General features: G+C 39.6%; 1 protein-coding gene across 1 annotated transcript in view; it reads right to left on the minus strand.

Annotated features, from left to right (window-relative positions):
- The window catches only part of FHOD3 (formin homology 2 domain containing 3), a 383569-nt gene that overhangs the window by 187631 nt on the left and 180269 nt on the right, over window positions 1-15669 (minus strand). The window contains 1 exon segment of the mRNA XM_027680405.1: window positions 4077-4182. Within this exon segment, the coding sequence (XP_027536206.1) occupies window positions 4077-4182 (106 nt within the window).

The raw sequence follows: 15669 nt of genomic DNA on the forward strand, positions 1-15669 counted from the left end.
GACCTGATTTGAGAAGGTACCAATCTCTAAAAGCATCTTCCTAAAATAATGTGTTTAGCTTTATGCCATACTTCTACATAGCTTTTGTTGTTGTTTTGTTTGCTTGCTTTTATATTTATTTTGAACAAGCTGTAATCACTCGTTAATAACAATGCAACAAGATGAGTTTGCAGTTTCATTAGTATGATGCCGTGGACATTGGCAATAAGGCTCTGCTTTATCATTCATTGAATTCAGTGGAAAATTTCTAACTTTAGATCATGGATACCAAGCTCTTGAGAGTCACAACAAGAAAGAGATCATTCTGTCTCCTTGAATTCTGGATGCATTAGGGTATGTGGAGGGGAGAAAAGAGGGGGTAGGGGAGGGGAAAGGGAAGGGAAAGGGAAGGGAAAGGTCCCCAGTCTGAAGGTCAGACTGTCCAATACAGACTTTTACTTTACTTCCAGTCTGAATTTTTTGAGATCATTGATGGCCAGTTTTCTCCCAGCAACATTTTATTCCACATGTTGCTGTGTCCTTGTCTACTATTCAAGTATATTTATATGACTGCAGAACTACTGACATAGAACATAACTTCTGTGGTACTGGTTTGTTTCTTTTACACCTCCAAAAGCTGGTATTTGCACAGTCTTATCTTCAAAATCTTCTCATGAAGCCACACTTAGCTGCTTGAATCCTTGTTTTCTATAACTTAGCATGCATTTCTGGTTCTTACAACATCCTTCTACTTATTTTTGTTTGTTTTCTTTTTTTTTCTCCTGAATTTGCAGTTTGAGTTTTAACAGTTAAATATATCAAAGTGACATTTTTAAATACAGCTATATATGTCAGTCTAAGAAAATTCAAATGAACAATCCACCACAACTATGTATTCATTAGCACTCGCTATTTACTCTGAGATCATGCAGCAGCAAAAATCCTTTGGTGTGACTGTTCTCCCCTCCAAAGACTGAAGAAACAGTTCAAATCTACAGGCTGAGTTTCCTGGTTAGATGAAAAACACACAGATCGATTTGGGCCACAATAGAATAAATCAGCTTTCTAATCCTTTTCCACATCACTCTTTAAACCTTGCCTTTGCCAGTTATCTTTTAAGTTCAAAGATCAGAATGTAAACCTCTTATTACCTGTTTAACTCCAAAATATCAGATATCTAAAAATTGTTTCCAGCCAACTGTCCCATTAAGTACGACTTTCTCACTGTTTATTCCATAGATACTGCATGATATTTTTTTACCTACTCTGGCGTTGAAATCACCAAGGATAATGATCTTATCATCTGCGGGCACCTTTTGGGTAAGGTAGCGTAGGTCAGTGTAAAATTTATCTTTTTCAGCAGGGTCAGCTTGGAGAGTTGGGGCGTATATACTAAAGAGGACAACGTGATGCTTGTTGTTTAGTGGAAGGCGCAGGGAGATAATGCGGTCAGAGTGACCGGTCGGCAGATTTTCGAGTTTAGGGACAATAGAGTTTTTGATCATGAAGCCAACACCTGAGAGATGTTTTTCGGTTCTAGACTTACCTGACCAAAAGAGTGTGTAACCGGCACCATGTTCTCTGAGGTTGCCTTCCTCGTGAAGGCGAACTTCGCTGAGAGCAGCAATGTCGATGTTGAGACGAGCCAGTTCATGGGCAATTAGGGCAGAACGTCGCTCAGGACGACCGCTATCCGCAGAATCTAGCATGGTTCTGATGTTCCAACATGCTAGAGTTAATTTAGGTACACCTTTGGAGGCAGGTGCATGCCTTTGTCTTTTGCTCTTTGTGCGACCGCATTGGAAAAAGATGCCCGCTGGTCTGCGGTTAACCAACCGGGTGAAGGTGGAGATGAGCTTTGTTTAGGCCACCTTTTCTAGGCCCCTCTCTGAGTGGAGCAAGCAGTGCTGTCCTTGAAAAGGCTGCTTGGTCATTCAGGGTGCTGCCCCAAGAGACTGTCATCTCCGTCAGTCTCAAATGACCAATATCCTTCTGCTCTCCATTGCTGGCAAAATCCTAGCAAGAATACTCCTAAACAGACTAATACCCGCTATAGCAGAAGAAATTCTACCTGAAAGTCAGTGTGGTTTCAGAGCCAACAGGAGCACCACAGACATGATATTTGTTCTCAGACAACTGCAAGAGAAGTGTAGGGAACAGAACAAAGGTCTCTATGTAACCTTTGTCGACCTCACTAAGGCTTTCGATACTGTGAGCAGAAAAGGTCTTTGGCAGATTTTGGAATGTTTAGGTTGTCCCCCCAAGTTCCTTAAAATGATCATCTCACTTCATGAGGATCAGCACGGCCAAGTCAGACATGGCAACACACTTTCTGAGCCCTTTCTAATAAAGAATGGTGTGAAACAAGGCTGCGTTCTCGCTCCTACCCTATTCACAGTCTTCTTCAGCATGATGCTCCAAAGGGCCACGGCAGACCTCGATGATCAGGACGGTATCTACATTCGATATCGTACTGATGGAAGCCTATTCAACCTAAGGCGACTGAAGGCCCACACCAAGACCCTAAACCATCTTGTCCGGGAGCTGCTTTATGCTGATGATGCCGCCCTTGTTGCCCACACAGAAGCAGCCCTGCAGCGTTTAACATCCTGCTTTGCAGATGCTGCTGAGCTCTTTGGGCTGGAAGTCATCTTAAAGAAGACTGAAGTTCTCCATCAGCCTGCACCTCAGGAAGTCCCCCACCATTCCCACATCACCATCGGCCAATCAGAGTTCAAATCAGTCCAACAGTTTAACTACCTAGGCAGCCTCATCTCCTCGGATGGTAAGATTGACGGGGAGATAGACAACAGGTTAGCGAAGGCATATAGTGCTTTTGGAAAACTCCATAAAAGAGTATGGCGTAATAAACACCTGAAGAAAAGTACCAAGATCAGTGTTTACAGAGTCATAGTGCTGTCTACTCTTTTACATGGTTCCGAATCATGGGTCATCTACTGCCACCACCTGCGTCTCCTAGAACGCTTCCATCAACGCTGCCTCCGTACAATCCTAAACATCCACTGATCAGATTATGTGACCAATACATCTGTTCTTGAACAGGCAGCAATCACAAGTATTGAGGCCATGCTACTGAGAATGCAGCTGCGATGGGCAGGGCACGTCTCCAGGATGAAGGACCACTGCCTCCCTAAGATCCTGCTTTATGGTGAACTTGCCACTGGCTGCCGCAAGAGAGGAGCCCCAAAGAAAAGATACAAGGACTCCCTGAAACAACAACTCAGCCTCGGGCATATTGATCACCATAACTGGTCTACTCTGGCCTCAAATCGGGAGGCCTGGAGACAGACCATCTATAACGCTGCTGATGCTTTTGAGAAAGCACGCAGGATCACCCTTGAGGAGAAAAGACAACGCAGAAAGAATCGAGCCTTACAGAATATACCATCTAAGGAGTCTTTCTGCTGTGTCTTTTGCAACCAGACTTGCCTTTCTCGTATTGGCCTTTTTATCCACCAACGCGCTTGCAAGAAACGTGGGTAGAGCCCTTCCCAAATCTTCGTTCGCGAAGCCTAGCCATGAATGAATGCATGATATCCACAGGTACTGATGATGCTGCATTCTGCTGCAGCACAACAGACAGAAGTGATACAAAAATACATCTCCCAGCAGGGTGATGGTGCAGACTGGGTGCTGCCCCTCTGTATTTTCATGGCACTTTTGAACAATCTAAGCAGCATGAAGAAAACCCTTGCACTTGAGAGGTCAACAGCCACCCATCACTGCAAGAACAGGAGAGAAACACCGGTCACAAAATGGCTCCATTGCCGAGTACAGCCTGCTCACAGCAGCTTCTCTGTAAAGGTTTTAGAGTGCCTTTTCTTTCTTAGAATTACAGAGTTGCAGTATAATCTCCAAGAAAAGGTGGGCAATGGGGCGACTATCAGTACTGCAAATATTCCAATTCATTCTGCTCAGCAGTGAGTATTAAGCTTCCCTTAATTTTCTTGCGTATAACATGCAAGAATCAGAACCAGATCAAGAAGCACATTCAAAGACACTTAAGACCTCAAGTTGCCGCAGACCTGTGAGACCTTCCAAGCAATAAAAACAACTTTTGGATACATTTCCTTTACCTCTCAGGATGTAGTTCTGATAATTCTGGTCGGCCTCTGCTCCCACTTTGATTAAGCAAGTCAGACCTTCAGCGACAACAAACTCATGAACCAAGTCCTTGTCATCCTGCCACAGGAGAAAAGGAAAAGCTGCATTAGAATTTTGAAAATCAAACAAACAGGATATATCATAATGTAAAACCAAATGCATGGTTGCAACATTGACTTTATGTTTCCCATGATGTAAGCAAGTTGATATGAAAGTTGTTATATAGAAGACTTCTGAGTTTTAAAATCAGAATGAAACCCATCAGCACAAAGCATGAAAGTACAAGATTTTACCTTTCAGTCAACTACGGAAAATTAAAATCTGTAAAATATGACTTTGTATATTTTCATTGAAGGCTTGAAAACATTCTCTGAGATACTATAATCTCATCATATCACATAAACAAACATCCTTAAAGCCCTAAATGGTCAGGCTCAACAAGAGAACACCATCTCAATGCCTTAGCATAATTCCAGTTTCAGTATTTTAAGTGCGTACAGTAAAAGTTTAAAACTAGTTTTATTGCAATGTATTATTATATTCATTATCTTAACATAATATTAATTCATTATATTAATACATTATATTTAGAATGGGAAAGTATAGTGTTGAAGATAAGAACACTAGCAGATAATATTCCCGCACTGTGATGGAAAACACAGCAAATGTAAGAGAAGTGACTTGCTTCACTTCTCTTGAAGCAAGTGACTCACTCAACTTGCTGACGTGACTCACTGTTTTGTAACCATCAGTCCTTTACTCAGTGCAGCAGAATGACCCCATATCTCAGGTGTATGTTACATCAGGGAGAGGAGGGGTTTCCTAGGCCCTAATACATACCTGCTGTGCCAAAGGACTACAGAACATTGTATCTAAGGCTTGCCTTCTCTTAGGGAAGGCTCATGTAGACAAACAAGAAGCTACTAAAAACTGGATTAAACAGGAGTTAATGTTAGTCGTGCAAACTAGGCGCAAAACCAATTTAAGATATTAATGGAGAACTACTCAGCAGACAATCACAGTTGCTGAGTCCCTTAAGTATCCTTAATTTATGTGTTCATACACAGCAGTGTGACAGATATAAATTTCAGCTTTCCAGTAATGCAGCCCTGAGAAGCCAAGATCCATATAGTAGATTTGTTGAGAGTGATTTCTGAATTCACTGCAAAGAATTTCACACTTATAAGATTGCAAAGGGAAATAAAATAATCAAGCCCCTTTTTGTGTGACAATTCACTTACTGCAAGTTTATTTCAGTCTGACAGTTTATTTCTTACAAATTTCCTTCTTTAACCAGAGATAATTTATGTAATTTTTATAGCCTGACCAAATGGGATATTTAAAACTGCAAGGTGATCTAGCAATTTCTGAGAAACTTAGAAATTATGAGAAAAAAACCATTTAATGTTTCAGCAGGTCAAATTTGTTAAAACAAGTTAAAAAATATTATATAGTCATGCATAGGTACACAAATTTATCACATGATAAAGGTGATTTATCCTTTGAAAAGCATATAAAGAAGAAACATACAATCATCCTCCACATCTTGGCAAAAGTATATCTTAAAAGCCCAAAATACATAAGATAAAATTCACCACTGTGCACACTTGATGTATTTTCTTTTTATTTATTTCTTAGTCTCAATGTTTTACATTCTGAGAGTGCTATTTTTTTTCAGTAGCTAGATACAAGAGCTAAGAAGTTTACAAAGCCCTATGTCAGACCAGGGCACTACGGACGCAAGCACACAATTTTATGAAGACAACAAATTTCCTCTATCCATTTGTCACACTCAAAAGACAGTGAGATTAATAGAGGGGTAGCAGAAGGGGACACTGCCAATCTACTTGTTAATACAGACAGTACTAATTACCTAATTACACACCGATTTCTGCATCTAACCGTGTTTTTAAGGTGCATGCACAGATCCCCCTCCCCTGCAGCCCACCAGGGAATTCCCTTTGACATACTAGATGAGAACAGAAAAATTAAGATGTTTGTTTACACAAACATCGGGACAGCTTTACAGAAGGGAATCTTTGGCTGGCACTGAGGCTGATGTATGTTTGGACGAGTTGCCAACCTAAAGAGCATGGCATGGTCAGCCAGGGCACATGGACCTCTGACCGTCCCATCCCACACAGTGACCTCAGGCAAAGCCCTTCCCAAGTGCCACCAGTCAGATGACTGAACTCTGCATTCTGAAGCAATTTATCTCAATTAGTGTAGCAAGTGAGGCTAAAATTCACCCGGTAAACTTCCAGAACAACATTTTACAAAAACTGGAGTCTTGGAAAATTAAGAAAAGGACCCAAGATAAAATACTCTCTGATGGTCAAATATAAATTTCAGGTTCATTCGCCCTAAACTTGGGGTACTTCATTTAAAATCAAGTAGCTGCAAATAAATGTATAAATAAATATGCATGCATGCAACACACAGATCCAAATCACACTGGACAGAAAGCAACATTCTAGCTCACTTTACATGGAGAGCGACCTTCAGCAGTGCAGGGAGGCAGAACCATACCCAGGGAACCCAGAGGATTCTCCTCTGTTATGGTGTTTTTAACTCAAAGATACCTGAATAATTTCTTGTCCTTCAAGAATTTTGAATCTTGTTTCTCCTAAAACTCAAGAGAGGAAACATATCCATGTAATCTGTCAGCTAAGCTTAATGGAAAACGTATTAAAGGTTCAGGTAAACTAAGGCTATGCATCATGGTAATTCACAAAGACTTTGCATGCCTAGAAAATAAGTTACTCTATATGCCAAGATCAATGATTAAAAATTCCCAGCTACTAAAAAAAAGAAGGTGCCAAATTTCCCCTACACAAAGTCTGCAGTAGTGGGAGCAAGGGCAAGGGACAGCAATGACAGGAGTATGTAGAATTTAGAAAAACTAACAGAAACCAGTAGATTTGTGCAGAATCAAGAAAGCTGTGGGGAAAACACCCTCCAAAATAGTTTTTCTAAAAATCAGATGACAAATAGGTGTATACTTAGACAACACAGTTGTCTAATTAAAGAGAAACAATATATATAACAATCAAATTGTTGAGTGAAATAATAACCATTTTTCCAGATGGCGTTATCCTAGCTCAAAAATATTTCCTTGTTCTTTAAATACCTTTTGTTGATACTCAAGCATTTGTTTTGATTTTGCGTCAAGTGTGTTTGCATCCTCCTTGAGTTGAGGAAAAAAATAATCTATTCTGGATTGACCCAGTGAAATAAAAAAGACTGGAAAAACAGGAAAAAGCAAGAATAACTGTGGTATTTGGATTCTGACACTTATCAATAGACCTACCATGCCTCTTTGGGAAAAATAAATGGCATTCGTATGATTAAAAAAAAAAAAAATTGTCCATATACCAGACAAGATAACAGTAGTGAAGCTTCAGAGTCCTTCAGGTTGAACCCAAAAAACAAAATAAAATTTTTAACAGCATTATCCATTAAGGGCTGTTGACATTCAGTGAAAGATAAAAACTGAAATACCCATTATACCTTTAGGATGTTCCCCATAATCTTAAATAGTGAATGCATATTAATGCATCACCTGGGGAAAAATTAGAAATTAGCCTTTGATTGTCAAAATAACCAAGCTAAAAATCTGTTTTTATGTTGGTGATATTTTTTTTTTTTTTTAAGAAGGACCTTTCCAAAGCAAATTTTGAGATCTGCCGCCTTGAACTTCTTCAAAGCAACCAAGTCACTTTCTTGACTGAAAGGAGATATATTGCAGAGGGACAGCAGAGGAAATGAAGGGGGATGAGGAACTCTAAGCAGACTGCTTTGGGAGAGCATGGAATAAACAAATCAAACCTGAATTAAAAAAAGGCTTTTAAGGTACTTCTTTTCCCATATAAAAGGGAAAAAAAAGGTGTAATGAAGCAGAGTACAAACACATCAGGCTCTAGGCATAAATCTGAACTCAGTACATTATCTATACCACCATGTATATATGATGAGAAGAAAGAAGCAAACATCTGGAATGTGCAGCGAAAGATGAAAGGCATTCAAGCCCATACGTTCCACACTGAAAGGAGAATGTTTACATCAATTTTGGTCTAGGATAATCTTTTCAGACCCATTAACTCACTGACTTGCCAAGTTAGGTGACCTTAAGAGTAAAGGTACTCTCTAGTAGTGGTAAGAGGTTCAGGTTTCCAGGAAGAGAGCATTCATTGTGCAGAATATATGGCATGTGTGTGACAATGATACATACAAGTATCTGCCACATGTGTGTGATAACAGCTAGAAGGAGGCAGAGAATGTTGTCATTTGCTATGGAAATGGACTCCTCTGGTAATATTGCAAAGATTTATGATCCCTTAATCAGCAGGCATTAAGGCATTGATGAGAAAAGCAGCAAAATACAGGCAAAGTTCTCTAAGCTTCCTGCTAAGCTCCTGCAACCATAAAGATTGTGCAGTGACACAAAGGCTGACTACTTAAAGTCTTTATGAAAACATACCATTGTCTTCATCAGAAACTATATTTTACTCATTTATTCATAGACTTGAAACAGAACATCTCTTCCTTTCTTTAGGCATCTTGGAGGAAGAAAAAACAAGATAATCTACGTCTGCGCAATAAACGTCTATTTTTGTGCAACGTGTAATGAAGCATCAAATATACTCAATCTGGTGAGTTTAAAGCCTGCTTAAGTGGTTGACAAAACACACAAATCATAATTTCACCTCCATAACTCAGCCTACATACTAAAAGGACCCCACAAACAGCCTGTACACTCTGCTCATGTGCCACTAGCAGAAGTACTGTGTGGAGGGAATGTCGTCTTTTCTACCCATTCTCTTATCTCTGTACCATTCAATATATTCTCTAATGCAGTTCTACAGGGTCTTACCTGAAGACAGAGACTGAAGACTTTTTTTTAAGGAATGGCACTTTGCAAGAACACATTTTATCTGACATGCAGCTTCCACGTGCAAAGATAAATTGTTTATATACTGTTAAAGATAAATCTTTCTGAAGCCTGCTATTTCTGTGGGCCATATGTTTGAAAGCTTTTACCCAAAGCATGATTATTTTAAGAAAGTTGCTTTGTTTCCTAATAAGAATCAAGGTTTTGGAATAGAGTTTCTCAAGAGGAATTTTTTTTTTTTTAACCTAAGAAGTTCTGCTGAAAGCTCCATTCAAAGTATTTTTTGGGAAACTGGATTAGTAACTGAATATTCACACTTGGATATGCATATACATATTTCTCTCTTATGTGGCTAACAGCTGTGCAAAATACATCTTTCCAAGGAATCATAGCACATAACAAGTTGCATGTCTATAAGATTTCCACCAAGAAGAATCTCATTTGTATGAGTTTTTTTTTGTTTCCCTTTCCTTTCATAAGCTATCCCATTGTTTCAGGTTGCTGGAGCATTCCCATATTTAATTCTATGTTGTATAATTCTCTTCTGTTTCTGTTACAAAGTGAAACATTGTACATTTTATAATGTACATTTCTTTAAATAAGGAAAACCATGGGGTTCCCCAGCCTATGCTCTCCACATGACACATTACTGAGCCAGCAATCACATTCTGTACTAACCAAACCTTTCAAAATGCAAAAGTTGCTATGATCCAATCTAGAAGTAAGAGCAGCACAGACAGACAGTCATAGCCACGAGAATCTCCTTGCTAAGCTTTGCCTGTGGGTTTATAAGAGGGGATTGCATTCACACTGAGCTCCGGCAGTTGATGCACTTCACTCTCTGCTTGAGGAAGAGCTTCCCTCTCTGCTCTGTCACTCTACAACATCCCTATTAAGACAGATTTAAACTCTGACTATCAGGCCGGTTCTGGTTTTGTCTATAAATCAAAAATGGTAACTTCACAAAGATTACTGCATTCACATTTTAACATTGTGATAATTCACCTCGGCAAAAGACAAGATGAATATTGCCAATTCACTGTGCACCATGCATATGACCAGAAATGTAAACCCTACCAGACTTAAAGTGGAGGAGCATCCTCCTCTGCTGCCTGAAATCTTCCAAGACAAGATGCTGGCAGCATACCAATACAGAGTCCTACAAGCAGAAAGGTCATGGCTCATTCAGACACTGCTTGGCTCCTAAGTAAACATCCCTACTCGTTAAGAGGGAGAGCTAGCAAAATTTTCACTCCCCTATGTTCATCTATGAAATAGTATGCTGGCAAAGTGTACCGTCCCCACTCCACATTAATACGGCTGAGCAAGGTCTCTTTGGAAACCCCTCTTACTCAGGTTCCCTTGCCAGGACTACACACTGCACAGCAAGGAAGCAGAATTGAAACAGAAATCCCAGATGATTATGCTCAATGTGGAAAAAATAAAGTAACTAGGAAAAATACGTTGATCAATAAAATGCCAGTGCACTTGCAGAAAGTCCTCCCAAAAATATAAAAGATGGCTACACTCTTTAGAAGTTAAAGCACTTTTTTTTTCACCACCCCCCCCTTTTTTTTTTTAATCTGCAAAGTCAAGACAGGATCACAAAGTTCAGCTGGTTTTAGGGGGATTAAGGTTTAGGGATTAAGCTTCATTCATTTAGGGATGTAAATTAGCAGCAGAGGGACAGCAGCTGACTGGTGAGGAAAGGGAGGAAGGAGGAGGCAGGTCAAAGAGCAAACTGTGCACGACTGCAGGCTTTTGCTGGCATAAATCTCAAATGACAATACCTCTGGCACTCCAGCACAAAAAAAGTAAAATAAAGGACTACCACCCAATACACTTGAAAATCTTTCTCTATTACTAAGTGAATAAAGACAGGATGATAAAATCCGGGTTTCTATCAGCAATAGCATCGATGATAAGTAGGTCCTTATTCTGCCATTCCTATACTTAATAGCGCATGGAGAATAGAAATCTACTGATCTTCTTTCCTAAGCATTCCTCCAACTCTGGTAGACCCTCACATATACAAAAAAATCCAAAACAACCTCATACTTTGCTCCTAATCTGACTGCCCTGGGCAGCATTAGCAATGTGGTAGCACAGGGCTATGACCAGAACACACTTCTAGTACCCAAGAGCCATATAATTTCAAATATATATATATACACACACATAATTTCCCCATATAATTTCAAATGCTTATACAATGCACCATCCCAGTAGCAATGGAAAATTAACAGGCAATTCTTCTCAGCTGCCCTTTTGGCTGCCAAGCTGTGAAACACCAGAGTCTACACTAGAAATATACCAAAATTAAGCCTCCATAAGATTATTTTTAACTATTGCTACCTGCCTTCAGTATGCATCACATCTGCTAAAGCTACTAGCAAAATAATTACTCCCATTGACAAGACAACAATGATGTAGTAATAAAAGAGTTATGTCGTGCTCTATTAGAAACAGAAATCCCAGAGCATTTCTGTAGTCCAGCTTTTTTACTGGCTAAGTGACAGGTTGCATTTTACAGATCAAGATTGGCTTGCAATGTTTGCAGTTAGAAAAGCTCATTCTGGCTTGAAAACTGAGTAAACATAGTCAGGAAGTGATTGAAGGAGCATGGATTGCCAAGATATAATTTATAGTTACTTTCCCACACTTGAAACTATAGTTCTGTTCTTTGGACTCCAAAATTATTGATACAATTAAAATATTAGATTGCCAATCCAGAAGTGCTTCATATTATCTAATTCAATTGTCACTGTTTATTTCAGTGCATTTTAAAAGCCAAGTCATCTATTGCAAACAAATCTGGGAAGAAATCATTCCAAAAACATACACACACGCACATACATATACACATACATACATAAACTGAAGTCCTATGAGTCCCTCAAGACTGTTCTGCCATTTCAATCTCAATTATTTACACAGCTACAAAACAATTCCATGTATGGACCAGATGAGCCATTGGTTAAACAAGCAAGTCTTGTACTAAACATGAAACTTCAGCTCTACTTTGTGTCAGGACACTACTTTTAGAAGATGAAACAAAACCAGATCTCAGAGTCTGTTGTCTCAAGCAGTCACAAGTAGTCCATTTCTCTAAGACAAGTATTTTCACTCCCTGATACTTGGCAACTCAGAACCTACCCCAAGATAGGTGATTAGCAAGTTCTGTTGTTGTCTTCCTTCTGTCACATTCCCACCAGCACACCCAGAAAAACAACTTGAGAACAAGGTTGCCCTGGACTGGGATATCCCAAAACTGCAGTCAGCTGCTAGACATAACTGAGGCAGAAGCATTTTAGTGCTGAAGGGCTTGCAAGGACCAAGCAGTCAGTTTGTCTCTCAATAGAATCTCCTTCCCCTTGCTAAACCTGTTGATTGCAAATGCACTTCACCCACTTTACTGCCCTCACCAGCTATGTGAAGCTTCCATTCCTCTTCTGTCCAAGATTTTCCCTACGCTCCTCCTTGCTGACTCCACCAATTTTCTTCTGTTCACCAGCCTTTACACCTTCACAACTCACAACTCATTGTATGTACATCTGTGTAGAAGCATAGCTGTAACACGACACACAGATATCAGTATTTTTACATTGTTCCCTTTGTTCCTATTCTTTTCTCTATTTACATGGAGCAACATTTTATGACAGCATGCATGGAGATTACCATCTCTCTTTACTTTCAGTGAGGCAAAATATTTAAGCAAAAATTTGAATTCTAGTGATGACAATAATGAAAATTCACCTCCAAGAATCAATTCTGTTGTTCGAGGGAAGGGATGCCATGCAGAGGGACCTTGGCAGGCTTGAGAGGTGCTCCCATGCAAGCCTCATGAAGTTCAACAAAGTGATGTGCAAAGTTCTACGCACAAGTCGTGCCAATCCCTATAGGTTGGGCAGAGAAGTGATTGAGAGCAGCCCTGCGGAGAAGGACTTGGGGTTGATAGTGGGTGAAAAACTCAATAGGAGCTGGCAGTGTGCACTGGCAGCCCAGAAAGCCAATAAAATCCTGAGCTGCATCAAAAGCAACATGGCCAGCAGGTCAAGAGAGGTGATTCTCCCCCTCTATGCTGCTCTTGTGAGAGCCCACCTGGAGTGCTGCGTACATTTCTGGTGCCCTCAACATCAGAAGGACATGGAAATGTTGGAGCAAGTCCAGAGGAGGGCCATGAAGTTGACCATAGCACTGGAGCAACTCCCCTACAAAGCCAGGCTGAGAAAGTGGGGGCTGGTCAGTCTGGAGAAGAGAAGGCTCCAGAGAGACTTCATAACAACCCAGTGTCTGAAGGGGGCCTACAGGGAAGCCGGAAAGGGACCCTTCATCAGAAGCTGTAGTGACAGGACAAGGAGTAAATGGCTAAAAATTGAAAGAGGGGAAATTTACATTAGATATTAGAAAGAAATTTTTTACTGTGAGGGCAGTTAGACACTGGAACAAGTTGTCCAGGGAGCTTGTGGATGCCCTAAGCCTGACAGTGTTCACAGCCAGGCTGGATAAGGCCTTGAGCGATCTGGTCTAGTGAGAGATGCCCCTTCACATGGCAAGGGGAGTTGGAGATCTTTAAGGTTCCTTCCAATCCCTTAATATTCTATGATTCTCTATGATATCAATATTTTTCCTTTTTTTTTTAAAAAAAAAAGAAAGCTTGTCTAATGAAACTAAAGTAAATTCTTACAATAATTGCTGTTTTCTATTTGACATTTTATGCCACTGAGTTGGTAGGGACAGAATTTCAGCTTTTGCACCTTTAGCAGATGAACCAATACACTGTGGGTTTTTCCTCCCAGTTAGTAGAAGAATTAAAAATTACGAGAAAACTCAACTAGAGCAGATCCTACCGGGGATATTCCTCATGGTAGACAAGCAACAGATCAAACGACAGTCAGGCACCGTATTACATACCTGAGGAAGCTCAAGTAGATAGGGGCTCAACACTAAACAACGTTACCCATTTCAACTCAAAGATTCTCAATGAATGAGAATACTGGTGACTTCCCAAATTTTCAGGCTATAGTTGTGGTGGAAGTAGTTCACATTTTATAGTCCCATTAAGAATTCAGCCTGTAACATTGTCTGGAATGCACTCTATTTGCCAATGAAACTAAGAAACTGATTTTGACATTTAATGTATCACATCTATTTTATTTATAATCTCTAAACAGTAATCTTCTTTGTAAAACAGGATGAAACAGATCTGTAAACTGCTACGCAGAACTCTGGTGAATTTGATTTGGGAAGGAAATGAAGGTTTCTCTCTTTTTCATGACTTAATCAAGAATGCTTCCAAGAGGGCTCTTGAAGAGGAGAGGTGGCAGACAGCCTGCCCCACAAATAATGACAGCAGCCCCTAAATCAAGTGTCACACAGCTTCAAACCCTAAGGAGTCATCAGTCATGCTTGCAGGAGGGGAAGGAGCAGCCTCCTTCCTTGAGATCAATGAGGCAAACACAGAATACTCCTTCTGCACTCCTAAGGATGATTGATGACTCCTTAGCAGCTGAAGTGTGTGACATTTGATTTCATTCACTGATAAGATTGTGTCTATCCAAACACCTTCTAGATAATGTTTCCAGGGCCCCTACATAGCTGTTCTTTGTGACATTTTACACAAAGCTCAATTGTTCAATGATTAATGAATTTCTCTACAATAGAAGAAAATTCCATAAGAGAATTTTGTAACTGTGTCCCTTGATACTCTGATCACAACATAAAACAGGAATCTAGGCTCCTTGAGAAAACTAATGGGAGACCTCCTGCACTTGTCAAATGACACTCAATTGGGAAAACAGTCCTAAAAGAAAACTTGCTTTTTTCCTCAAGACTTTAAAGCATACACTTTAGGTCTGCTTTCCAGAAAACCTAATGCATTGATAGATTAAAAATATTTTCCAAAACTTTAAGAAGCAGATTTACACAAGATCATAGATTTCAACAGACTTGAAACATGCTTTATAGCTTTCTTATTTTTCTTACAATACCATATTCTTATCCAATTATTTCATATTTTGAAATTATGAAATCAACATGATTTGTAACTGTGCTTTGTAACTACAAGGAGTTTATAAACCCTTGTTTATAGGTTCTAAAATGTGCCTGCTTTATATTACACCCAGTTGTATCACGGGCCATTTTAAATCATGTAGCCCGATTTACATTTATTATTGTGCTTATACTCAATTTTTTTGCTTTTCAGATTGATATTGAATTAAATGTTTTAAGCACCTGTATTTTTAAGTCTCTTATGATATCATAATCAGGAAATTAAGTACACTGTTTGAGCCTGATTCTGTAAGTGCCATGTTCAGCTGGATTCTGCCCAATGCCTTTGGGAATTTCAGCACTTCACACAAAAACTATGAATTCTGATAAATACAAGAACCAGGCAACTCAGAATTCTGTCAGATAATACATTCAAAGAGAGATAAGCTGTATTGGTTGTCAATTATATCTTACTTTGTAAGTTTGTTTGTCAAAAAGCATACTACTAAACCAGAAGAAGAATACTGTAGTATAATCCAGAAAAAGATGATGACTGTGGCTCTCTCAGCCCTTCGGAATGAATGACAGGAACTGAATGGCATTACTGTCAAAGAAAAATGCTCCACATAACCTTTATCATTTTGCCAAAACCAGCCCACCAGAAGAAATCAAAGAGAAATTCC

Source organism: Neopelma chrysocephalum, unplaced genomic scaffold (assembly GCF_003984885.1).
Source record: "Neopelma chrysocephalum unplaced genomic scaffold, ASM398488v2 Primary Assembly neopelma1_22b, whole genome shotgun sequence".
In the NCBI taxonomy this organism is placed as follows: domain Eukaryota; kingdom Metazoa; phylum Chordata; class Aves; order Passeriformes; family Pipridae; genus Neopelma; species Neopelma chrysocephalum.